Here is a 27,665-nt window from a genome sequence, read left to right as displayed (position 1 = left end):
AAGCGTTTCAGCAGCGGAGCGTTTTGCCCGCCTCATTATTTTTACTAGCCCAGATTTTGTCCTCTTTCCGAGCTCGTCGTGCTTCTATCATGGATAAGCAAAGACACAATCCTCAGCGCACATGAAATCAGGACCCTGATGTTTTTGTTGTTCCACTGCAGATAAAGTTGACAACAGATACAGAAAACCAAAAAACTAATTTCCTACAGCTCCAACTAATAATTTAATAATTTCATGTCCATATAAATGCCCAGTTGCTGAGACTGTACATGAGCAGGTGTATCGGGGTAAGTTCAGGAAGCTTCCTGTGCTTTTTCCTCCACCACAGTAAAAGTCTGTGCTCAGCTCCGAGGCTTTCTGTCCATCTGCCTGTCAGTCTGCCTGTCTGTCTGTCTGTCTTGTTTACCGTAGGATCAATACATCACTCATCGAACTCAGCTCGTGTGTTTTGGCTCGGACACCGTCTGAGCAGGAGGCCATAAAACCAAAACCATTAGAGGAACCGCCGTTCGGCTGAGCATTTATTCAACACTTAAACCTGACCACAAGCCATTTCCAAGAACATTAATACACTTTACCATAATCACAAGGGCTACTTCAGGTACTCCTCCAACCCAAACACACAAAAGTATCAGACACAAAAGCTTTTAATGCACGTCGGCAGGAGGAAAACAAGTGCTTCTTAACTTTTGTTGTGGTTTGAGGATACAGTATTTATTCATGAGGGTGGGAGTTAATGTATTTAACCAGAGCTGAACCAAAGAGCAGGGCAGAACCCAGAAGAGAACCGGAGGATTTTAGCGGTTTAATCAAGAACGCAGCCTGCAGATATTTGTGACTTTGGGGAATCAGATAAAACACACAGACCGAGGGAGCGGGGACTCTCTCAAGAAAAACATGTCTCCAAACTGATCCAACATGAAGAAAAGGGTCAAGATCAAAAAGTGAGATCAAACTCAACTCAGGGATCATTTATGATAAATGTTACAGAGTCTTCTGTTCATACTCTGGATTCATTATGTCTGCATTTCTGCTTACGTATACGAACCAAAGCCTTCAACCAAGCCATGACCACAGGACACAACGAAGAAGTTTTAAAAATCTAGAAATATTTGGAAATGACAAAGTTTTCACCTTTAGACACCAGAGAAACAAAACTGTGTAACCAAACCAGAACTGGTGATTGAACCCTGGAAGCTGGGTTCTGGATAGTTCTTTTTTCCAGTAGAACCCCCTGGGTGGGTTTTTGGTAGAACCCTGTGGATGGGTTCTAGATGAAGCCCCTAGAATATAAAAGGAATCTTTGTTTAAAAAAAGGTTGTGGATAGTTCTTTATCATTCTTTATAGAACTTTTATAAGACAAGAGAGTTCTAGTTCTAGATAAAAACCACTGGAATAAACGTGTGCCAGATGAGACACAGTGATTATGACTTTCACTGCATTTGCAGCTTATAACTGCTCTTAAGGGTGTCACAGTGAAACGACTCCTCCACACTGAAGTCATTTTAGTAAAATGTCCTCACTGCTGATTGGACTGATGGACGCGTCTAAGAAAATAAAAATCTGTCCTGTAAAATAAAAGCCTTTAAAGTTCCCGGTGCAGAACGTTGGAAGTGTTGTGACAGGCAGCCACCTGTTGTGATTCTACTTTATCTGTGAAAAACATCACCTCCTGTTTGTGAAATCTAACATCAGCACCAGAATTTGTATTTTTGGTGGTGAAAAGCTGCTCCTCTGTGAGTCAACCTTACATAATAGAGACGTGGAACCTGACAGATGGGGATCTCTGTGTCAGATGAAGCAACTTTTTGAACAGAAACGGTGACCTTAAATGTTGGCTTGACATTTTCATCCATTTGCCTTACGGGAACAGCTACTCAGGGTACTTAATCTTTTATTCAACACACGAGTCGGACCACATGCATTTAACTCCAGCCATTATGAACAATTACCCAGCATTCCAATAGAAACATATTAAAATGAGCATCATGCTCTTATCACGCTCGGGGAAACAAAAGAAGCTGCTGCACCCGGCGAAACAAAGTTTAAGCACTTTTCAGTAAAACCTCGGCTTGTCAGAGAGAAACAAAGCATTTCAAAGCCCACAAAGAGAACCAAAGCCTCGTTCTTCTTCTCTTCCCCTTTATTGTGTCGGCACACGTGCAAAGTTTTCCCCTTTTGACAAACGGAACAGGTTCTTTGGTGCGTCTGTTTGGCTCTGACCGCGCCTGACCGCCGCTGCACCAAAGGCACTTAAAGCTTTTTAGGAGCGCGGCCATTCATTTGTTATCGAGTGCATCTGGGAGGCTGCGTCCATCCCTGCTCGCCAACAAAAAAAAAAAAACTTCTGAAGTCTGAAGTGCTTTTGTTCAGCAGCTCAAAGTAACCATGGAGCCTTTACGCAGCGCCGAGATTAGTCACCGAGGCATTTTCTCCCCAGACAAGACAGATCCGAAGTCTCACTTATAGTCTTTACCTGAAACTTCACGTTTCCAAACCCCCCCCCACCCCTCCCCCACCCCCCAACAAACAGATGCATATTAGCCCACGGACTGACATTTAATAAAGGTTTTTATTTTTTTCACAGCGACCCCCGTCTGAGAAGATTTTACAGAGCTCTGAAAATTGTCTCTACAGGATATCGAGAGTGTGGGCTTAATTTCATTTCTTCTTAAAACTCAAAAGCTGCAAATTACTCTGACAAGACTAAATACACCTCCACCATCTGCAAGAGACGCATTTACATGATGAAAACCTGCAGCGACGACACACAGCTGCTGCTGCTGCTGCTCGCCGTGGAGGACACGCTCAGAAACAAGGGTTCCAAAAGGGTTCTACCCAGAACCATTTCATTCTGAAAATTCACCAAGGGTTCTTTGTTAGAGGCTGGAGGTTTTTGGAAGACAGAATTCTTCAAGCACGTTGAAAAAACAGTTTACCCATGATTCAACTGGGTCATTTAACAACCTGACCGTAACACACCTCATGGTACATTATATGAGATCACCTCACCTGTACCGTACAATATGGTTCTTCATAGAACCCCCAGAACACAAGTGGTATGGGTGAAACCCTTTGAATGTAAAACTGTTTTCAGTAGAAACCCCTGCATCAGTTCTAGATCAAACCTTTGGAACATAAAAGGGTTCTTGGTAAAAAAAAAAAAACGCAGGTGGGGTTCCAGAAATCTAAAAGGTTTCTTGGTAGAACCCCCTCTGTGTGTCTTGTGAAGGTGGATAGTTCTTCATCATTCTTCATAGAACCCTCATAAAGCGAGAGGGGTATAAGTGAAACCCTTCAAAATATAGAGGGATTCTTAGTAGAACCCCCTGAATGGGTTCTAGATGAAACTTCTCAAACAGAAAGGGGTTCTTGGTAGAACCCCTTGGGTGGATTCTAGATCAAATCTAAAAGACAAAACTTTTGAAAAATAAATGGTTTCTTGGTAGAACCCTCATGGTTGGTTCTTGTTAGCTCCCCTAGAAGGTGGAAAGGTTCTGGATAGTTCTTCATTGTTCTTAGAACCCTAATAGGACAAGACAGTTGTAGGTGAAACCTTTAATATAAAAGGGTTTTCAGCAGAAACCCTGGATGGGTTCTAGATCAAACCTTAAAAAATAAAAGGGTTTTTGGTAGAACCCTCTGGGTCGGTTGTAGTAGAAACCCTTGGAATATAAGTGTGTTCAAAGTAGAACCCTTTGGGTGGGTTCGAGATCAACCCATAGAATCTAAAAAGGTTCCTGGTACTCTTAGAAGGTGGAAAGTTTCGAGATAGCCAACATTCTTCATAGAACTCTCATAAGACAATGGAGTTCTGTCTTTAGACAAAAGCATTGGAATATATATGGGTTCTTGTTAGAACCCCTGGGTGGATTATAGATAAAAATCTTAAAATATAAAATGGTTTTTGGTAGAACCCTTTGGATGGGTTCTTGTTAGCACCTTTAAACAGTGGAAAGGTTCTGGATAGAAGCCCCAGAGATGGTTCTGGGTGATTAGACCATAGAAGACACTCGACACTCTCGGTGGAACCTTTCACAGAGGGTTCTAGGTATAACACTTTGTGCTGGGATCTATATAAACCTTTCAGTAAGGGTTTCAGCTGCAATCTTTATATAAGGTTTTACCAGGAACCAAAAAGGTTTTACAGAGACAAGCCGAAGAACCCTTTAAGGTTCTAGTGAGTACTTTAATTTCTAAGAGTGTGCAGTTTGATCTGGTTAATCTTGTTAATCTGTTCTCCAGCGAAATAAAGATATTCATCAGATTAAAATTCATTTACTGTCAAAACACCTTCAGATTTTAGGAGACGGTCGACAAAACCAGCAACAGAATGTGTGCCATGAGCAACTTTTTATCTAGAACCCACCCACGGGGTTCTAATGAGAACCCTTTTATATTATGGTACAAATAATCCCTGATGAACGAGTTCTCATCCATCATTTTAACAATCTCTGTTACCGATGTTTAACAAGAAGCGGCGGAGACGACTGCTGCTGTCAGGCGGCTCCGACCAGACAGAACAAACGATGGCATGATGGGAAATGTTTAGAACATCCACCATTGATCTCCCACCGAGGGCTGTTTTCATATCAGCCGAACGGGACGAGCTGTAACGCCGCAGCCCGGCTCTCGGGTTTCACGGCAGCTTTTAGAGGTCGATACGGGAGCCTGCGGGGGACATTTGTTCGACGTGATGGATGGCAAAGCAAAGTGGAAATGAATAAATAGAAGGTACATTAGCAAAGAAGAACAAACCCCCATTACTGTACGCTCAGTGCTGCATTTATTTTGGGTGGGTTTGCCCTTTAACAGCACAGTAGAAAAGGTTCTGCGAAGGTTCTTCTGCACTCGACCGTGGTGTCTGGTCAGAGCAGGTCTCCTTCTGCTGTTCTCTGAGTGCTACAACGAAACGTCATTACTTTAAATAATTACACATCTGTTTTTGTATAATGAGAGTCTGTTTGTCCTGAGGTGGATTCTGTTGCTGCAGCGAGAATCTTCTTCGGTTCCTCCTGACCTGACAGGACCAAATGAAAAAAAATTAAAGGTTGGCTTATAAATTTGAGCTGGATCGTCTTTATGTTTGTGTTTGCTGGGATGACAATAAAAATAGTAAATAAAAAATTCATGAAAGGGATTTTTTTCTTGATAAATCAGATTATTTTAAACATAAAAATATCGATATAAGTTTAAGAATTTAACAGCGCCAGAACTGTCAGTGCATAAAAGCATCCCGACGTGCACAGCAAATTTTTTTTTAGAAAACCCAGAGTGAAATCAGACGAGACAATCCCAAAAAAGGAGATTGTGAAATCCTGGAGGATCTGGTTTTAGTCACAAGGAGGAAAAAAAACGACGACGTGAAGCTCAGGTTCCATCTGACAGCAGCGTTAAGTGTTCCCTTAACCCTGACCTCGACCTGTGTGTGTGTGTGTGTGTGTGTGTGTGTGTGTGTGTGTGTGTGTTTGGGCTGCATGTTCTCTGTGTGTTCATACTGTATATACTGTGTGTGAATAAGTGTGTCCACATGACGTATATCATGTTCTCTGGCCTGACATGTCAGATAGTGTATACACCAGCTGACCTCGCATGACCTCTGTGTGTGTGTGTGTGTGTGTGTGTGTGTGTGTGTGTGTGTGTGTCACATCTTGTCTGTACTATGTTCCTGGTAAACTGCCCAGCTGAACTGCTTGTACACACATCAAACCACTGACAATGTGTGCGTGACTGTGTGTGTGTGTGTGTGTGTGTGTGTGTGTGTGTGTGTGTGTGTGCGTGTGTGCGTGTGTGTGTGTGTGTGTGTGTGCGTGTGTGCGTGTGTGTGTGTGTTTATTGACGTCAGTTGTAACCACGGTGCCAACGTGGCATTGTCCAGTCCATTTAGGAAACACCAGTCACCACTGCAGCATGACACACACACACACACAGTCCTCTGTGCAGAACACAGTAGAAACACACACCAGAAACGTACCTTCATTATTATTATTATAATTATTATTTCCCCTTTTATCGTTCAACACACACGTACTATAAACCTCCCTAATACGTCACTGTCAATATCATTACTAGAAATGTTAGGAATATTTATTCGTGGCATGTAAAGTTTTGCACATCATTATTTATTACTTTACTTTATTTATGTTTATTGTTTATTTGTTTATTTGTCTGTCCTTGTGTATTTTGTTTCTGTGTCAATCATTGTTAAATCTGTAAAATCACTTCTATATTGCTTTTGCACCAAAAAAGGAGGAAAAAAGTAGTGCACTATTATTTTTTTTATTTATTTATTTGTCTAGTTATTTGACTGGAAACTACAGTCACCGTTCATTGACCAGGATTTTAAAAATCAGCCTACAGCACACATGTAAACCCATGTCCACTTACCAGAAACTAAACTTTTGTTTTTGTTTTGCTCTGGTTGGTGCATCCGTCATTGAGAAAACATTTTAATTCTATTCAAAAGTGTGGAACATTTCGGAGGATCTATGGGCAGAAGTAGAAAATAATTTTCATATAAATGTTTTCATTAATGCATAATCACCTGAAAATAAGAACCTTTGTGTTTTTGTTATCTTAGAACGTTTGTATCTATTCAATTGGACTCAAATTAGTCTCTGGCTGAGACGAGACAAAGGTAATTTCTCAGGAGCCGAATTTAAGAATATTGGTCTTAATTTGAGCTCATTTATGTCTAGGAGACACAGACTAGACAAAGACGAGATTTTATTTTGGACTTCTCGTTTCCTCTGGGATGTTTTCAATGCAACCCAGCGACAGTCAAGTCAGGCAGGAGTTTTCAGCTACCTGCCATTTTGCAACCGCACACCGTCCGAATTCAAGTTTCACTCTTTCACAAAAAACGTTAGACACACTTCATTCAAACATACAAGAATCTTAGAAATGATTGTTCTCACTCATTCACAACAGAAATCCATCATAACCGTGTTCAGGTAACTTTTTTACCCTGAGTTTCGCCTTTACGTCATCAACTATATAGCAACTATGACATCCGTCCAACAATGAGTCTTAAAAACTTAATTTCTTAAATGCAGCATACAAAAATCACCACCTTACTTTGTAAAAGCACCAAAATTCTGTCCACCAGCTGCCTCACTGTCCACCAAAGTACCAAAAGTGATGCTAAAGCTCACCCCTCACATCCATAATAAGCATAGAGTCTTGTTCTTACCCTCGTCGTTGATGAAGTCCTTCAGGGAGGCCCAGGTCTTGTTGTTGCAGTAGAAGGAGGTGTTGGCCGGCAGACTGCCGTTGACGCAGTGCGCCGTGCTGCGGACGCATTTCTGCCGCAGGTTTCCCATGAAGAGCTGCAGGCCGATGAGGGCGAAGACGCTCAGGCAGAAGACGGTGAGGATCATCACGTCGGCGAGCTTCTTCACCGACTGGATCAGAGCGCCGACGATGGTCTTCAGGCCTGCCAGACCGCCGGGGACGCAAGGACGCACGCAGGATTAACATTAAATGAACCCTCATTCAGTCCAATTACAGAAAGAGCTAGCTCCAAATCATTCTAATTAAAAATAAATAATCAATTTACTTTCCTAAGTACCGCCCCTCTGCAGGAGTGCTCGGACTCTTGGACTCTGAAATTTGTTTGAAATGCTCCTTTAATCAAGGCATTTTAATTATTTTAAAAGTGAGTACCTTTGAGTTTCTTGTGGTTTCTGTGAACACTTGACCAAGCTTGATACCCAGTGGTCAACTTTCCAATACTTCGCTATGTGCTATGTGTTCCAGATGCAACAAGCTAGCTAATGATTGCAAGCACAAGCAAGTACAGACATTAGAAGAAGCATACAGAGCTTCTGGGTCTGAAAAGTGAAGCAGAAGTTCCTTAAACCTGCGTTCTGTCAAGTAGCCAGCAGGGGGGAAAAAAACACAGGTCCAACTGTTTGGAGTCATATGAGAAAATGTCCCATTTTACTTGATTTATTACCTCAGGAAATAGTTTTGTGATGAGTTAACTGTCTTAATTGATAGCTTCAAATCTTCTGCTATACAATCTGATGTTAATTTAGTGAATTATGGTTGGCTATGATTTAGGGCGGGGCTACCGTGTGACTGACATGTCATTCTCAGCGAGTCAAATTTGGATCAAGGTTCTGCTGCTACATTGCCTGATTCCCACTTTTGGAAGCGTATTTTCTGTGTACTGTTTAGCTGTAATACCAGAAAGACCAGCCGCAATTATTTCCTGCTGAATGGACAAGCCAAAACCAAGCACCGCCCAAGTCGTAGTCACCCACCAGCTCCACGCTGTCGTCTGTACTGAGCATGCTCTGGTTGCATCATAATGCCACACCTGGGTGGTGACACTGGCTCTGTGCACTAATCATTCTACTTGCATTTTGCTAACATTAGCTATCAGATGTAACTTGCTAGCTAACGATTGATGTAGATTAGCTAGTTAGCCAGCTAAATTAAGCTGTGACAGTATGTATGTTGCTTTTACAGTTCCCCCAGTAACTTCTTAACCATCTTCAAAATTTGTTTTACTTTATAAGATGGACGAGTCCAGCACATGGCATATCTGAGTACAGGAAGCAGGAAAGTTGAGAGGAAAGGTTCGGCTGGGTATCAAGCTTGCTAAACAGTTATTGGAGCACAGAGCAAAAAGGGGTGGGACTTGGAGGGGGTCAACTGCCATTTACTTGGTAAAATTTGGTTTCAAAATTTAATCCAAAAATCTACGAAAAACAAGCTGCTAGCTTAAATAAAGGGTCACATACAGTGTGTTGGACTTTAATCAACAGATCAGCGACCATAAAGATGGCGGCCACCTTAACTTAAATCATTATCCAGTTTCAAAGCCTCTTCCGAAAATGCAGAAACCCAAATGCAGTTCACCCAAGTTAGCAGGACACAAAATGATTAACTTGAAGACACCAGAACAAAGGGCCACCATCTTTATACACCATTAAAGGACATAAATCACAAAATAACTAATTAATTAAATGAAAAAGTCATTTTTCAGCCAATGCAAATATAATTCTGCTGTTAGGTGAAAATCTCTCATTGCTGCATGTGATTAAGAGATTATTTCAGCTTGGAAACATTAAAGAAATATCGTAATAAGATTTTGATATCGATAACATTTATTCAATTCATCTTAATTTGTTACATTTCTTAGAAATTTAAGGTTTTCATCTGACAGCAGCTTTATATTTTTTAAAAAATATTGTCACTGTGGAAAAAAAATCAGTCATCATCACCAAAAAAATGAAGCTCACCAAAGCACAAACTCCTCATTAACATTCAGATAAAAACAAACACACACACACACACACACACACGAACATATGGTGAAAACAGCAGGACCAAAACACACTCAGAACACAAAGGGTGCAGACAAGTTTAACTCGACCAGTCTTACCAAATCAAAGAAACAACCAGCTTCTCTTCATACTTTTCATTTTAGTTAATTCATTAGAAACAGACACAGTTTGCTTCATGCTGGTTAACAGAATCAACGTTGTTCTTGTATGGAAGCGTCTGTAAGCTAATGAATGACTGGCGTGATTATGTTTACTTATGGCTGCGGTGATGACATGCTTTCAACATGTTACTACAACTCTGATGTAGTTATAACATGTATTAGACATTGTTATAACAAAGCCACTGCCACGGCATGAATATGATTTGATCACGTTTAAAGAAATGTTAATAATGCTGTTAGCGCTGCATGCTAACATGCACAGTGGAAACATACAGAGGCTAGCCAGCGACAGATCTGAAGAAATAGTTCAAATGTATACGAAAACGTAAAATCACAAGACTGAATCCTCTAATCCCTCTCAAACTGACTGACTTGTATTTAAAATTGTTATTATTAATATTTAGATATTTATTATTAATATTTAAATTTCTGTTCTGTTCCGTTCTGTTCCACTACATTATGATTTTAACCCAGACACAGTATGGTCTATTCTGTTACGTTACGTTACGTCACGTCACGTTATGATTTCAACCCAAACCAAAGTTGTTCCATTCCATTTCGTTACGGTATGATAACCTGAACTCATTGCTACATTACGGTCTGTTGCATTACGTTACGTTAAACTTATAATTAAAACTTTTGTAATGTTTTGAAACACAGCAGTAAAACAGGCCTTTATTTTCAATCACAGCCAACTGACAAATGTTTTTCATCATTAATATACATGTAATTATACAGTATGTAAATTTAGACTAAATTTAAAAGTTCAAATCATTAAAGAATGACTTGACTTTTCGTCAAGAGTTGTTTTTTTGTAAAGTTGCTGTTGCTAAGCCTCTGATGTCCACTCACAACCAATAATCAGGAAGACTTCAGTGTGTCTTTCTGCATACTACCTATGTACACTTGATTTTAGTGTATGTCATGAAGTAGATAGTATTCAGTAGGTAGTATGCAGGATGAGATTTCAAACACAGCCACTGAATTAGTGCTTCCAGCAGCAGGCTCCGGCCGGGAGGGGTGCGTTTGATATTCACTCCCCCTGCGTTCGCTTCCTCACCTGGGATGACAGAGATGGTTTTGAGCGCTCGCAGCACCCTGAACGTCCTTAAGGCTGACACATTACCCAGGTCCACAAACTCAGTCACATATCTGCAACAAGCCGGGAGACAAAAGCACAAGAACAGACACACACAGAAGGGTTTGACCACACTGAGCAACAACGAGCCGACACAGAGGGATAGAAAGATGGAGATACCAAGAGAGACAGAGCGAGATACAATAGAGACAGGCCAGGTCGGACGGCAACAGTGGAGGCTCAAGCCAGAGACATCGACTATGAGGAAGGTGAAATCAGACGGTCAAAGCTGCTCGCATGGATAAAAGTGGAGTTTGTTGCTGAACAAAACCTGGGTATCGTTCAATTTTGGTCACCACAGAGTTTATTTTCTGCAATAATCCAATTCAGTGGAATAATAATAACTCAATAGAAAAATCCCATTGGCTTTTTGTTGTTGAGTGATGCTAACGTCCGTGTTGGTCTCATCATTTTTTACCACTGACTGCTAAAAGATTCTGCTAATCCAGATTCAGAGGATTAATGATAACTGGAAAAGAGAGAAAAGTAACAAATGTCAAACTTAGCCAGCTTGTTCTTGCAAATAAGCTATAGCTAATCATTCAATTAGCCTCGTTTTTTTTTTAATTGGTAAACTGGTAAAAACAAATGGCTACAGCAGCTTACTTGTCCAATTAATGTGTCAGGTTTATCAATAGCTGTTTGTGCAAACTTCCTAATAAGCAACGTTAAGCTATGCTATATAAAAAACATCAAAGGCACTTTGAAGATGATTAAATGCGGGATAGTCTATATAAAGCTAACATTAAAGTTAAGTACAAAACTCTGTATCATGTGACCAATGTTTTAAAGTCTACAACAAGTGTTACGTGAAGTAAAAAGTGTAGCTAGTGGAAGTTGTCCGTCATAGCAACAGTGCTGGAGAGGGTTCACAACCCTGAAAAAATGAAAACACCCAGAATTTTAGCTTATTTTACCCAAATAACCTTCTAGCGGAGCTGCAGCTGTTGATGCTAAATCAAGCATCTCTAGTTCAGCGTCATGTGATCAGCTTTTACATGTCTGATTTTTCCTTCTTTACTGTCTCTTCAGTTCAGATCAGGTGACTACACCTGTGACCCCTGATTGGGCAGAGAGTGGGAGGTGGGCGGGGGCTGGTGCTGCAAGACACGGCAGACATGGGACGAACAAGAGAGGACGTTCACGACGACGTCACGATGACGAGCGTTTGTTTGTTTGTTTGTTTTTTCTCTGTCCCTTGTCGCCCCCTGGTGGTGGTGAGGCCTTACCTGGGATGACCGAGATAGTTTTCAGGGCTCTCAGCACTCTAAAGGTTCTCAGCGCCTGCAGGTTCCCTACTTTGATAAACTCTGTTAACAGCCTGTAGGGGGCAGTGTGGTGGTTGTCAACATACAACAAAAGAAGAAAAACATAACAAAGTCTGAAAATACTGTGGTTATTTAAAAGTACAGCCCTGATTTGTTAGAGCGCCAACAGAGCAGCAAAGTGTTTGAACTTTGATCAGCTGAGAGTAAATTTAAGATACGGTGCTGCTGGCTGCTATAACACAATCAGAGAGTATTTTTTACAGATGTGGAATGAATAAAATCAAATGTAAGTTTCTCTTTGTCACCATAGTTTCCTATGAACATCATGATAATATATAATGTCAGTAAGCCTGCGTTGGAAATTGATTCCACTGGAATTTTGACCATTCACTCCCACACAATGATTCCACTGATTTTGTGTTGATGAAGCAGGTTTATGCACATTATGTATATAAATGTTAGAGATGTAAATATATTGAATGTTGCCATGAAAGAAATGTCTCAATACCGTACCAGACTATGCGATATTACATGGTTAAATATTATTTTATTTTTTTATTTTTATTTTATAAAAAGGCTTGATTTTGCAGTTGACCCTTCCTAAGTCCCACCCCTTTTGGAAACTCTCCTTTCCTGTTTCCTGTAATTAGATCTTTATATATGTTGAAAAGAAAACCAGAATTTGAAGATGATCAAAAGATATTAGCTAGGCAACCTACATCTATGTTTAGCTAGCTAGTTAACTAGTGTTTTAAACCTATGGTTAGCTAACTAGTTAACTGGTGTTTTGCTAATGCTATGTAACAAAAGGCAAGCTAACTAACCAGCTAATCTACATCAATTGTTGCTCGACTGTTATTGGAGCAAAGAGCAAAATGGGGTGGGGCTTAGCAAGGGTACATAATTAATGAATATATTGAATATTGCAATAAATATCATTTGGACATATTGGTATTGGTATTATTTCATTCCTAATAAATACGTTTGCATTTAGGCACAACTAACGGTTCTTTTCCATCTTTGTCAGTAACAGCTGAGACATTAGTCCACCTTTTGGTTGACTGGCTAAATCCCAAAAACCGTTTGTTTTACCGCCTACTCCCACTCGCTGCAAACTTCAGTTTCTGTAACATGTCAGAAACCGCGCAGAAATGCAGGAAAATCACATATTAAAGGAAGGTGTAAATGTGTCGCTATCACACTCAGAGGAACACATCTGGAGGTATTCTGGTTTGCATTGTGTTTGTATGTAATTTTGATTTTGGAGTGAACTGTTCCTTTAAAAACTAAAGATTGTTTATTATCTAGATACAGATCAGAGAACGAGCACTGACAAGCCTGTTTTTCAAGTGTAAAATGTTCCACTCACTGTGTTTTTTGATTAAAACCTTTTTAAACAATATTCTTGTCAAAATGTCTGGTTATATTAAGTGTTTTAAAAATGAATATTGACTTTTTTTTATTATTCTTCCGAGGTTTAAGCCTGAATCTGGTGTAGGTTTGGCTCTATGGAGAAAGCAAACATTTTATCTTTGAATATGTTCACTTCTTCTTTTCTTCTGAAAACATTATTAGTTATATAACAAATGCAAAGCTTAAAAAATAGTATTATGATTTTAGGAAAGTTACCATTAATTTCCATATTGTGTAAAATAAAAATATAGAGTGAACACATGAAACATGAACTCAATAATCTACTAAAAACTGCACAGACAGAATTTGGAGTGTTTGACTTGAGTCCCCCAGGACAACAATATGCTGGTGTCTTTTTTTTTTTTAAGCACTAATTAAAACAGAAAGAGAAAATGATAAGAAGTCATTAAGAACAAAATGATTGACAAAGTGATGGAAAATTGAAATAATAGGATGAAGCACCTGTGAGATATGATGAGAAGTGTAAACCTCTGGGGTCTGTGGGGACGGAAACATACGTCTAATCAGAGTTTGAGTTTGGCAGGTACTCAGAGAGTCTGTTTTCAGCCCATGTGAGAATCCATATTTCTGTATACGGGTTCCTTCTGGGAAACGCCGGTATGCGCTAGAGCATGATTAACAGCTGAGGCGAGTGTTATGTAAACAGCACTGAAAGTGTCTTTGAAATGGATTCAAAGCACCAGAAGGTGAAAAAGGAAGGAGGAAACTCCGTCAAACAGTGAAATCTTCAGCTGCTGCAGTTGAGCAGCAGCCCTCGTTCCTCGCTTCAGTTAAGAAAAAAAAACCAGTGTGACGATACAGGCAACCCTGTTTCCTACAATATATGTTTGTATATTACTCATCACTCTTTCATGATTACGTTGTGGTGACAAATCAAACCCCTGCTTGGATTATGTTCACAGGTGTTTCTTTAGCACTTTGGGTGGGGTTAGAAAAAGATCGGCATTTTGGGTAGATTTATGCAATAAAAGCACTTTGAGCAGGGTTAGGAGAAGTTTGTCATTTTGGGTACATTTAGGCAGCAAAAGCATTTTTGGTGAGGCCAAAAAAGTTTGGCATTTTTGGTGGGGTAAGGCACTGAAAGCAATTTAGGTAGGGCTCAGAAATGATCAGAATTTTGGGTTTGTTTCGCCAACAAAAAGACTTTGTGTAGGGTTAAGAAAAGATCGTCATGTTGGGTAGGTTAGGTCTTTGTGTAGGGTTAGAAAAAGCTGGCATTTTGAGTTTGGTAACTTTCTGCAACTTTGTGATAAAATTCTGACCTGATTTTTGATTCATGTCAGAGTCAGACCGTATTTCAGCTTAATTGGGCAACGTTTGCCATGCAGCGCACATTGGGAGCAACTCTCCGAACAACTGCTCCTGAACCGCTGTTGGACGTTTCGGATGAATTTCTGACATGTCAACAATGTTGGCGAGCTGTTGTCGGATGAGTAGAAACAGATCCACAAGTTAGTTCCCCCAGAGCATCGCCTTTTTCCTCTCTAATAGTGTTTGAAATTGCTATGGTGACACGACACGTCATGCAGACAGAATTTTCTGCCTTGTTATCATGGCTGCAGCTAAACAAATTTCTACCTGCCTCGGAGCTTTCAGACAAATCTTGATTGACAGTTGTCACCAGCCAGAACAGTCTGCAGGGCCAATGGGAAAGCTTATTGTGTAGTTCACAGCAACGCTTTGCTCATTTATAGGAGCTGGAATCAAACATTTGTAAAGTCGATCAGTGTATGCCAGGCTTAACGGAAAACCAAAAAAGAAAAGTCGAGCTGCACCACAAAGAGGAAATGAGGCATGTCAGTGGTAACACCAACACCCCCCCTTCATGTTCACACACTATATTTCAGGATGACAATTAATTTACCTTCACTGCGGGAAACAAGTCGTCCACGAATATTATGGCCTTTGCCTTTAGCTGAGTCTTTTAAATAATAACGTTTTAGTCCAATTAATGAGATTTTTAAATTGGTTTTGCAGTGAAAAATAAATGAACGCACTGAATGACAACATGAAAAAGTATACTGTTGATCCAAGATCCAACTGTGAAGGAAACCTACTTTATTTTAATTATTTTAAAATCAATTAAGTAAGTATGCTCCTCATTAATTTACATGCATGTGTAGGCCAATAGAGAAATAAGATAATATCCAGAAACATTTTTTATATTAACACAAAGAAATCTGTTAAATTCAAGAAAAGAAACCAATAATAATATTTCCATCAGCACACAGTGTATAATGAGCTAAAAAAAAAAAAAAAAGCTGTGAAGGTCCCACTTCTCCCCCCTTTAGATCGAATCAGATGAGGTTGTGAGAGCCGGAAGGGCGCCAGGCGACGGCGGCCATTTTGGGCCCCCGGTCAGATCGAGTCATCTGATCCCGAGCGGCTAACTGCCCTCCATTACGGCTCATATTTCACCGCCGTTGACTGGCAGGCTGATTGAATTACAGTGGAGGCGGGGGGGCACAGCGGCCAGAACAGGCCGTTTAGATGCAGGTAGAGACGAGCAGCGGGGAGAACCAGAGAGACCTCACGCTGCAGAGGCCAAACCATCCGTTCTCCTCCCTCAGCGTGGAACGTGTCAGGTCTTTTTTCTAAATGATACTGTTTGTTTTACGTGTTTTAACGGATCAAATGGTAACAAACATTTCTGTCTTTTTGCTACTTGGTTTTAAAGGATTGGCTGAGGTTCTACCTAGAACCATTTGCCTCTGAAGAACCCTTTTTCTAAAGGGTTAGGGTTTGTCAAGGGTAAACGAAAGAGTCCATCTAGGACTGTTGAAGAACTCTTTCATTAAGGGTTCTTTCCACCATAATATAAAAGGGTTCTCAATAGATAAAACCTTGGTAGAAAAAAGGGATCTTGGTAGAACCTCCTGGGTGAGATCTTGTTAACACCCTTAGAAGGTGGAAAGGTTCTTGATAGAACCCCTTGAGAGGGTTTTGGGTGGAACCATTAGGCCACAGGAGGATTCCCTGTAGAACTACTCATAGCAGGTTTTGTGTGGAACCTTTCACAGAAGGTTCTAGGTAAAACCCTAGAGTTATAGGTTAAACCCTTGCAATATAAAAGGGCTCCTGGTAGAACCCCATGAGTGGGTTCTAGATGAAGCCCTTGGAATATAAAAGCGTTCTTGGTAGAACCTCTAATAGGGGGTTCTGGGTGGAACCTTTCACAGATAGCTCAAGGAAGAACCCTTTATGTTGGTTTCAAGGTAGAACTCTCTGAAGGGGTTTCAAGAGAACCAGGTACCAAAAAGAAGAACGCTTCAGGGCCGCCTGTGGATTTCAATCCTAGTCTGATTCAGTGCTTTAAAATGAAAGAGAAAGTTCTGATGTTCTTCTTGATGAGGTTCTCATTTCTTTAATGATAATCATCCAGATGCTTTTTAATTAACGCAGCGATGATTTATTGACAGAAGAAGAATTTATAAAATGTTGCACCTTTAATGTTGTGAAAATGGCTGACGAGTCTGCTGCTGCTGCTGGTCTGCTGATGGCGGCCATTAACATGTCATTACACCAGTAATATCAGTAACACAGGGGCGGGCCAGTGTGTGTGTGTGTGTGTGTGTGTGTGTGTGTGTGTGTGTGTGTGTGTGTGTGTGTGTGTGTGTGTGTGTGTGTGTGTGTGTGTGTGTGTGTGTGGTTGGGGAGGGTGATGGACTCTGTTACCATGGGAATCCTGACTCGGTAGGAGGGGAGGAGAGCATCAATCAGACATTTAGTGTGTGTGTGTGTGTGTGTGTGTGTATTTACCGACCATCACTCTGGTTTTAATAAAGCCCGGGTACAGAGGGGTGATGTGTCAGGGGCGGAGTGTGTGTGTGTGTGTGTGTGTGTGTGTGTGTGTGTGTGTGTGTGTGTGTGTGTGTGTGTTCAGATGTTAAAACTGTGTGTGTCCATACAGGCTCTATCATGGTATTTTTTGTGTGTACGACCCCATATTTACTTAACATGTTCTCCATCCTCAGTGTGTGTGTGTGTGTGTGTGTGTGTGTGTGTGTGTGTGTGTGTGTGTGTGTGTGTGTGTGTGTGTAAGGAGGTGACTTATGTGTCCCTGTCCTGCTAAAGATCCATCTGACCGTAGGACGGCCCTCGGTTCAAGGACACACACCTACTAACATTGTGTGTGTGTGTGTGTGTGTGTGTGTGTGTGTGTGTGTGTGTGTGTGTGTGTGTGTGTGTGTGTGTCATCACTGAACGATAGACTAACAGATGGGGGATGAGAGACAGAGCAGGTGGAATATTCAAAGTATTTTAAAAGAAAACTGTGCCGGGACGCTGTGTAAAACAAATAAATACAGAATGTAATGATGTGCAAAAACTTTTTGACCTATTTTCAATTGAATGCAGCACAAACTGATAAACTTTATTGGTTTTTTTTTTGGTAAATATACACTCATTCTGCTGGGACAGGATCATGTTGACCACTGTGATCCATCATCTTTTCTTCTAACACTCAGTCAGTGTTTGTGAACTGAGACACTAACTGTTGAAGTTTTAAAGGTAAATTCTGTCTCATTCTTTCTTGATATTCGTCTTCAGCTGCTCAACAGTCCACAGTCTCTGTTGTCGTGTTTTGTGCTTCATGATGCACCACACATTTTCAATGGGAGACACGTCTGGACTGCAGGCAGGTCAGTCTAGTGCCTGAAGTCTTTTACTATGAAGACACGCTGTTGGAACACGTCCACAATGCGTCTCAGCATCGTCTCTCTGAAATAATCAGGGACGTCTCTGGAGAAGACGTCAGTGATGGCAGCATATGTCTCTCTGAGTCTGAACTTACATTTGTAGATGCAGAGACAAACTGTGTTTACTGACAACAGTTTTCCAAAGTGTTCCTGAGTCCATGTAGTGTCCTTTATACAATGATGAGGGTTTTTAATGCAGTGCTGCCTGAGGGGTCAAAGGTCACAGACAGTGTTGGTTTTCAGTCTTGCTCCTTACATGCAGAGATTTCTCTGAATCTTTGAATGATATTATGGATTATTGATGGTGAAATCTATAAATTCCTGCAGTTTTGTGTCGACAAAACGTTCTTAAACTGTTGGACTGTTTGTAGTTTTTCACAAAGTGGTGAATCTGACCCCATCCATGCTGGTGAACCACTGAGTCTTTCCAGGACGCCCCTTTAATACCCAATCATGATCCTGTCACCTGTTACCAACTCACCTGTTCACCTGAGGAATGAGAGTTTTCTAAGTATTTGAGTACTTTCCCAGTCTTTGGTCCAAACTTTTTTTGGAACGTGTTGCAGATAACAAACAAAAAAAACAATAAAGTTGATCAGTTTGAACATTAAATATCTTCTCTTTGTGCTGTATTCAGTTTAACATAGGTCAGAAAGTTTTTGCAAATCATTGCATTCTGTTTTTAATCACCTTTTACACAACATTCAAACCTTTTTGGAATTGGTTCTGAAATTGACTCAAAGACTCAATTTCCCAGAATACCTTTCTCACAGTCACAAGAAGAGGGCTGTAAGTTTTGAACTTTCAGTCAAGGTGGTAAATCAGATAACTTAGTGGTAATTCAGAGTTAACACTAATTTATAGACATTAGTTTTGTTATAAAATATAATGCTTGTAACCTTTTTTAAATTTTATTTAATTTATTGAAGAAAAACGATGATTTAGAGAAAACACCAACAGAAGAGAAGGAGTACAGAGTCTGGGAGTTGTCACAGGAAAAAAGAAATCATAAATTTGTAAACTGAAAGCTAAATTCACCTATTTTCTTCTCTCAGTTTAGTAATTAATAGTCTCAAATGAGTGAGTAATTGGTGCCTGTGGACTAAATCAAACCCTCCAGTTACTCTATTTAGTCCCTCAAATTAACAGCTTCATTCGTTTGTCTGTATTATCGTTTCGCCGCAGGCCGCTTAAGTTTGACAGATTCATCTCATTAAGATCTCACATGGTCTGTGGATATTAGGTTATTAATTTAGGAAAACTGCAGACTCATCAAAGTTTTTATGGCAAAACAACACAGTAAAATCTTCCTATATTATGTTTTAAATAAGAAAATGACATTTTAAATCCACATCTGAAATCTATCAATGAATAAGTCCAAGAAATCGTCTCTTCTGTCCCCAGCTCACTGTTTTCAATCGTCACACAACTATTTCTGTCACTTTTCATGTAGTGCAACACTGTGAGTGTCTTCCAGGAGAAACTGTCCAAAGATGTGAGACGTTATCTTTACATCGTGTCTCCCACCCCTCTGTGACGGCCAGCTCTTCTCTCCACCTTCAACTGTCGCCTTTTAGGACGGCTATAAACATTTCTGATTTCTATCTCGGCCGACCAACAGGTTGAACAAACTGTCCAGGCAGAATCCAAACTTTTAAGTTCTCATGAAACAGTCAGTACAGTTCTTATTGGTTAGAAGTTTCCTGTAAAAACAGGCAGCCAGGGTGGGACCTGAAGTTAGCTAACTGCTAATCACTTAGCCCCAGGGTGGCGGGAGATAAACCCAGCAAGAACACCACCTCGGTATTCTCTGCTGGTCTCAGAGGCTGTGTTCATTACCTGCTAACAGCAGCTAACAGCTACAGTTAGCTACTTTAGCAACACGTAAGCTACAGTTAGCTGTCCATCTGGGAACTCTGTAATTAAAGAACTGAAGCTGAGCAGCTGGAGGACATCAGAGGAGAACTAGAAAATATTTTATGATCCAGTTTCACCCAAATCACTGAATAAGAAACAGTGCAGTCCTCTCCGGTGAACGGATGAGTTCTTCCTCCATAATCTGCTGCATCATAAGCGAGTACAAGTTGGGCCTTAGCCTCGCTTAATTCTTACCGTCTTGCTGTCGTAAACTAAAATGATATCCGGTTTGCCATCTACCGTTATTTTGAGAAGGTCGTGCATCATCTCAAGAGAAAGTTATTATTTTGAGAAATGACTTACGAGATCTTAATTTTTTCCGTCATGTTGGCAGAAATGGGTTTCCACAGAGAGCGACGGGGCGTGAACACGCACACGTGGAAATACGCACATTTCATAGAGTGTTACACGACAGGAATCTACCTGTTTGTTCCTGTTAACAGACATCAAACATCAGGCTTCATGATCAAACAAAGTTTATATCACGTCTACACATATTCACACCCTGCGTCTCCTGTGCTCTCTGCTGAGAGTCATCGCACAAAACAGGTGGGTAGTTTTGCAGCGGTTCGTACAGCGCGGGCAGACCGTCAACGCCGCCGTGGCCAGAGCTGTGAGTGAGACGTTTTAACTGCAGCTTTTTTACCGGCTGAACTGTGCTGCTGATGTCATGACGCTCACTTGACGGACCAATGGCAGAACTTCATCACTCAGCTACCCAGCAACACCCTGCTGTCCAGCCAAAAATCTGCTGCACAAAAATCAGCCTTCTCTGTTACTAACAGCCTCATTTATCCCATCATGCAACACTCACATATCTGTTCCTTCTTCCTGGAAAAAACATTGTGAATCAATTAATTTTCACTGTGAATTAGAAAACAGTTGGAGGGCCATTCAGCACTCGTTTCAATATTATTTGCAGCACAATGTCAATATCAGGCTTCTATTATGTTTAATATGTGCAATAATACTTTTCTATTATGTTTAATTAACATTTTTTAAATTTGTGTGCAATACTACTTTTCCGTATCAGGGGTTGTAGAATTACTGTTACTGTTTTCAGCTTAACTTCTTCTTTGCACTTACTCCTTATCCACTTTATATTTCACTTATTTGTTGCTCTGTTGTTCTTATTATGTTACTGTAACTTTGGAGCGATCTGGCGGAGGGACTCTGTCTTCTGTCTTATCTTGGAGGCCACAGGGTTTCCCAGAAGCTGCTAAAAATGTCTGGACAAAAAGTGACGGTGTCTTTATTTGAAGAAGACGCGGGCAGAATTTAAAGTACAACAGCAGCAGATGTCTTAAGAGCTAACTGTTTTAATGGTGAATTTGTCCTTTAAGCGAAGACATTTTTCTCTTTGAGGGATTCGGCGGCGGGTCGTCAGGGTCCAATTATGCAACTCTGCAGACACACCGTCCCACCATCCGAGGGCACCTTCATCAAGACGCTTCAATTTAGCGGGCGGCCGCGGTGGAGGTGACACCGCTTCATTACACCTCGCGCTAACCTCAGAGCCGTGCCTTCGGGGTCAGCTATTGATCCGATCGGTTCATTCTGATCGTTTATCTTCCCGGCGGCGTCCCTCCCTGCACGCCTCCCGCTCCTCGGCTCCCTGATTGATCGCCGCCTGATCGCTAACCAAACCAAACGGCAGCGATTTTCCATCAGTCAGTCAATTACCGGAGTGGACAGGTCACGCTCTTTTTCTCAGTGAAACAAAACGAGGGGTCGCCGCCGCCGCCGCTCATAGGGTGGGCGTCACCGACAGCGCCCAGAGGGAAAACAGACTCAGAACTGCAGCCTCTGGCTCTTTTTTTTCCTGCCTCAAATTGACGGTTTGACAGCAGTTTATGTGCTGAGTGAGTTTAAGGAGCCTTTTCAAACCTGTAATTTGGAAAATGCACGGGTGTCACTGAGAAAAACACTTTTCTCTTTTCCACGAAAACACAGAGGAAAGTCATCTTATTCATCGAGCCAGCAGATGATTCACTCATCCAACATTAGACCCGTTTTCTTTTTTTAGTTTTAATTGTTTTTAATGTTTCTTGTTTCCACATTTTCTAATTTTATATTCATCTGTTTGTTTTTTGGTGATTTTGCTCATTTAAATGAACTGAACATAAAAAAAATTGTGAGATATTCAGCTCTTGTCAGTTATATGTGATATTTTACTTCAATTTTTTTTCTCTTAAATTACAAATACAGATATCCTGTATATTAAATAGGCATCAGGCTTCAAGGTTAATGTTTTTTTCACTTCTCACGGTGATGCAAGTTGCTCAGGAATCTATTTCCCCAAAGTCAAGTTGTACTTGGCCTTGTACAAATTATTTTATTTATTAACAGTTATCAAATGACGACAAAGACTGAAGATGACTGTCTAATAAATCCAAGTCTTCAGCATCAATGTGAAATGAATAAACGTGAAAACAGGACATGTGACCCAAACAAACACCTGCCTGCCAAACTCCATTCACATTTTGCTCAGTTTAAGCTTTATAAACATCTACTCCTTCTGCAAGATCATTAATGATTTCTTATGACTCATAAACAGACGCTAACTCACTCAATGAACATTCAGCATTAATTTTAGCTCCATGTATAACAGGGTGGACCAGAATGGACAGTTCAAATGGGAACATGCTGGCTGTAGAAGCCGGTATTTCAACTTAGCATGTGTCTTAATCTGTGACGACATGTCGTGGTCATTTTATGATTTATTACAGTAATTATATTTCATATTTCTCCTTTAAGGTCAGTGCAGAATAAATGTATTAGTGACTTTCTCCCACTGCAGACAGAAACATGGATCCTCATCACAGCCCCAAACTTATTTTTACTGTCCAGATTTGAGCTTATTAAGTTTATTAATGATACACGATGCTGCAGCCTGAAGTTTGTATTTTTTCTCTCTGTTCTGCGGACTGACAGCACAAAGAGACGAGTTCTGTCGTTAGAGAGCACACGTTCTCCTGACTTTGCAAATGTGTCTGAACTTAACAAAAACACTCCTGCTTAGTCTCACAAACTGACGTCAAACTGTAACTTTTCATGTTTCTGCACAGACAGGCCTGTATTAGTCTTTATGTTTAATTCCACTGCGGCTCGTTAATCCCGTCACCACAACAGGAACACGTCAACACTCTGCTCCGAGTTCCTCTTTTCAACTCATTAAATCCACTCAGCTCGACTTTGCACTTCTGTTCCTGCACCGATGTTTCACAATAAAAGCCCAAACCAGCAGCTGACGTTGCATATAATAACTCCCCTTACCTGTTGGGCTTTTAATGTGAAACATCTACAGGAAGTGTGCTGGAATTGATCAAGATAATTTAATTCTAAAAAAAATGTTCCATATCTCAACGATCTAGTGGGAACCTGGACCTCTTCTGAGATATCAAATTATATCCATGAGTCATCTATTAATCTGCAGCATGTTCTATCTGTACACTCTTAGAAATAAGGGTTCCAACAGGGTTTTTCCTGAAGGGCTGAGGCTCTACCCAGAACCACTTGCTTCTGAAGAACCCTTTTGTTGAATAAAGGGTCTGTCAAGGGTTAATTGTAAGACTAAGGGTTCCACTAGGAACGCTTTTCATCCAAAGAACCTTTTTTGGAAGACAGTTTTTCAAGGGTTGTTGAACTGGGTTCTTTGTAGAATCTCCCAGGGAATTCTGGGTAAAACCTTCCACAGCTGATTTTAAGTATCACTCTATATGTTCGGTTCTAGGTAAGGGTTCCAATTGGAAGCTTAATAAAAGGTTCTACTAGGAACAAAAATGGGTTCTCCCACAGGGACAAGCTGAAGAACCCTTCATGGTTCTAGTCAGCACCTTTGTTTCTAAGAGTGTATTACTTCCCTCCAACTCTGCCATTTTTGTTCCTTTTAAATCGTGTCGGTTCTCTTTATGGTTAATTTATTTATCTTTTGTATTTTGTGTTTTCTCTTGATTCATGTAAAAAAAAAAAACATTGAAAAAATAAATTGCGTAACAAAGAAAAAGTTATCAGAATAAGAGAGTGAGAACATCTTTTATTAAAAACAGAAGCCGGTCTTTATTTGAGACCCGGCCTTTATTTAAATATTGACATTTTTGTAGGAATTTTGTGCATTTAGACTCTTTTTTAGTGTCAGAATCATTTGGAGTTTAGACTCAAATCATTTGGATACAAAGATACGTTGTTATTTGTCTACAGCTTTAGAATTGATAATTGATTATTATCCATTCTGGTCTATTCATTCATGCAGGTATCACACAGGTGCTTCAGTGTGATTATTGATTATTGGTGGACACAGTAAGTTATTGAAAACAAGCTTTATGAATATTGTGTGTGTGTGTGTGTGTGTGTGTGTGTGTGTGTGTGTGTGTGTGTGTGTGTGTGTGTGTGTGTGTGTGTTTGACTCACGCCATGACGATGACGCTGAAGTCGAGCCAGTTCCAGGGGTCCCTCAGGAAGGTGAAGGGCCCCACGCAGAAACCCCTCGCCAAGATCTTGATGAGGGACTCGAACGTATAGATACCTGTGAAGGTGTACCTGACCAGAGGGAGGAGGAGGAGGAGGAGGAGGAGGAGGAGGAGGAGGAGGAGGAGGAGGAGGAGGAGTTAGACGAAATGGAGAGGAAAAAAGGAGAATTGAGGTGAGGAAAGGTGACAAGGAGGAGATGAAGAGTCAGAGAGTTTAAGATCAGCAGAGGAGGAGAGGAGTGGCAGAGAGGATAAATATTCATAAAATCAGCAGAGCCTGTGCAGCCAAACATCCTTCACTTATTTATTTTGTCCCCAGAAACAAGTTTGACCCGACGGGGCGTCAACTCAACCGTACAAAGACAGACAGACAGAGGGGAGGGAGTCAGTCACGTCAGCTCTGACCGCCGAGCAGCAGCAGCAGCAGCTGGAAGCCAGAGGTGGAACACAATTATTTCCCCCAGTAACCCTTCTGGTATCAAGGTGTTCAAATGGTTTGGATTTTGACTGGTTAAGTTTTTAGATGTATGTTTTTAAGAACTGGATACCACTCTCTCCAAATACACCAAACTCCACAGTCATTTTAAACTTGCAGAACACAGGAGTCGCTGCTCTACTGCTGTCTTAGTCGGTTAGTTTGATTGAGTCATTCTGTGATTTCTGTTTTAAAGGGTTCATTCAGAGTCACCACAATCACACAGTAACACAAACAAACTAACTGATCGAGGCAACGGCTGAGCAGCAACCTAAATTACTAAATTACTGATTTTGTCAATGGGGTTTGGTGGATTTTGGTGGAAGTGATATTTAACAGCAGTTTCTCATCAGAAGTCTGTCTGACATCGAGGTAAAGTGGTGAAAATATTCTAATTCTTCTGCCTGTGACTATGGATCAGTTCGTCATACAGGCACAGTTCTAAAAATCTGAATTGTCCCCCTGACTGGAGAAGAACCGAACATATAAACACACACACAGAGGATGTCATCACTGCAGGGTGGCAGCGTGTAACAGAACAGACAAAAATAGCAACATGATCGCACACAGAGGGAAATTACAGGAAGGTATCTGGTTGTTCAGCTGACTGCCAGCAGGACACGCTGGTGAAGAAAATATTTTACCTTTTAGAAAGTTTGAAAAACAGAAAACAGCCTAATTAGTTTGGAGTTTAGCCAGTAAATGAGTCACCACTTTTTATTTCATCATTCACTACACCAGCAGATCCTTAACCCAGGGGTCTGGAATATATTAGTTCTTCTAGATAAATAAATATATTTAAAAAATATATCTATAATAAACCTCAAACAGTTGGGAGTCAATAACAGATCACCATGAGAACAAAGATAAGCTACTGCTTTCCGTTTTCTCTTTATTTCTACTTTAACACTTTATTTGTGAATGATGCAGAACCTAATTGCATTGGATAAAGCTTTTTATACCGATGTGCGGCACAAAATCCTGTGAGTATAATTAAGTTTTATCTTATCTTATTATTATCATTAAGACAATTATTTTTTGCATTACAAGTTGCATTACAAAATTCAAATGATGCTCAAGTTTGGTGAATTTAGGAGACAACTACATATGCATATCTATTTAAAAACACAGTAAAATAAACACCTAAATGTGTATTTTGATATTTGTATTTTTGCTGAAGTGCATGAAAGTTATCTTTGTTTGGTTTATTAAAGATCTTTATATCTACTGTAAGTGACATTTTCAGTTGATACAGGTTGAAACAAGAAGAAGAAGAAGAAGAAGAAGAAGAAGAAGAAGAAGAAGAAGAAGAAGAAGAAGAAGAAGAAGAAGAAGAAGAAGAAGAAGAAGAGGTCATGTGTGTCTGTGTGAATCTAAACGGCTCATTCAGTCACTGACAGAGCAACAGACAGGTGGTCAGTACCGGCTGTAAACCCAACAAGCATGTGGCAGGAAACGACTGGCATGGAAACAACGTCCGACACAAGATCCTCACATTGTGATTCTGTGGCTCAGCAGAGGAACATGTTACAGCATCTGAGGCAACACAACACAGGCGAAAACTTTCTTCATGCTCTGGTCACTTTTGAGATTTGGAGGTATTTAGCTGTAGGTCAGCGCGGGGGTCTGCGACCTGCAGCTCCAGAGCTGCATGCGGCCCTTCTGCCCCTCTCCAGAGGCAGGCTTCATGGCGATATCTATTTGTTTCAATTTTTTAGTCTGTCTAACTTTATTTTGTGTTCCTAAATGTAATCAGTTCTTCAGTGTTGGTTCAGGCTGCTGCAGCAACAACACAGAGTGTTTTCAGTCGAGTTAGACAGAAAGACCGGCGCTCTACTCTACTGATCTGAATCAAATGTTCTGTGCTCACACAGGGAAATGGCATTAGACCAAGAATTAACTTTCTGTTTGACTTTGATTACAGTTTGTGCAGAACGATCAGCCAATTTCTTCCTCCTCCCACCTGCCTCATAAGCTCCTTCCCCCGGATGCCATTACTCTGTCAGACCACAGCGTGCTGGCATTTCCTGGCAGCGCTACACTCAACACGGCCCGTGGGAATCCCCTCTCGTTTTGATTGAGGGATACAAGTGGTCACAGACAGACACACAGACAGAGAGGGAGACAGAGAAGTTTCCAGGTGTACTTACTCCAGGTATTTGGCCCAGTACGCCGGCTCGGACATGGCCATGAAGCAACAGTTGGTCAGGATGGTGCACATGATGAACAAACTGAATAATGTGAGCAGGTTAAAGAAAAACAGGTTTCATGTTATCATGTTCACACCTGCAGTAACAACACAAACATACATGAGTGAATGAATCATGAGTCACACAGAAACCATCAGCTTTCATCTGACTACAGTTCAGGTTTTGTTAAGTCTTCTTTTAAAACTTGCCTCACAGGGGGCTTCAGCTATCATAGTTGATAAGTCACCTGCACACCACATCTGTCCTACGTTGTAATTGTATGTGCAAAAATGAGTGCAGTAGTCTAAACAGTGAGTTGGAGCCACAGATGTTATATTAAATAGGTGGAAATCCTCTTTAAAAGACTCGAGGAACCTCATGCAGGCTGCAGGAACACTGCAGGAGCGCTACACACACGCAACATCATAAACAGACAATGACAGGTTTTGACTTTAAATGACGTAAAAAGGAGTTACTGACTCACTGCTGCCAAACTACATTAATATTTTGTTCATTTTAACTGTTATAAACATCTACTCCTTTAATAAGAACATTAATGATTTCTTACAACTCATAAACAGACAGTCATTCAGCGAAACATTCGGCAATATTTCACTTTA

The 27,665-nt window shown here is 40.6% G+C and overlaps 1 protein-coding gene across 1 annotated transcript in view; it reads right to left on the bottom strand.

Annotated features, from left to right (window-relative positions):
* The window catches only part of LOC146307876 (sodium channel protein type 5 subunit alpha-like), a 210,498-nt gene that overhangs the window by 119,236 nt on the left and 63,597 nt on the right, over positions 1–27,665 (bottom strand). Inside the window, exons 5-8 of the mRNA XM_084747390.1 lie at positions 27,007–27,096; positions 24,323–24,451; positions 10,519–10,610; positions 7,194–7,436 (exon numbers count right to left, since the gene is read on the bottom strand). Of these exons, the coding sequence (XP_084603516.1) occupies positions 7,194–7,436; positions 10,519–10,610; positions 24,323–24,451; positions 27,007–27,096 (554 nt within the window). The remainder of the gene's footprint in view (positions 1–7,193; positions 7,437–10,518; positions 10,611–24,322; positions 24,452–27,006; positions 27,097–27,665) is intronic.

The sequence above is a fragment of the Lutjanus erythropterus genome, chromosome 21 (assembly GCF_056507025.1).
Source record: "Lutjanus erythropterus isolate fLutEry1 chromosome 21, fLutEry1.hap2, whole genome shotgun sequence".
NCBI classification, from domain to species: Eukaryota; Metazoa; Chordata; class Actinopteri; order Lutjaniformes; family Lutjanidae; genus Lutjanus; species Lutjanus erythropterus.
This window is presented reverse-complemented; position numbering and strand designations above follow the sequence as displayed.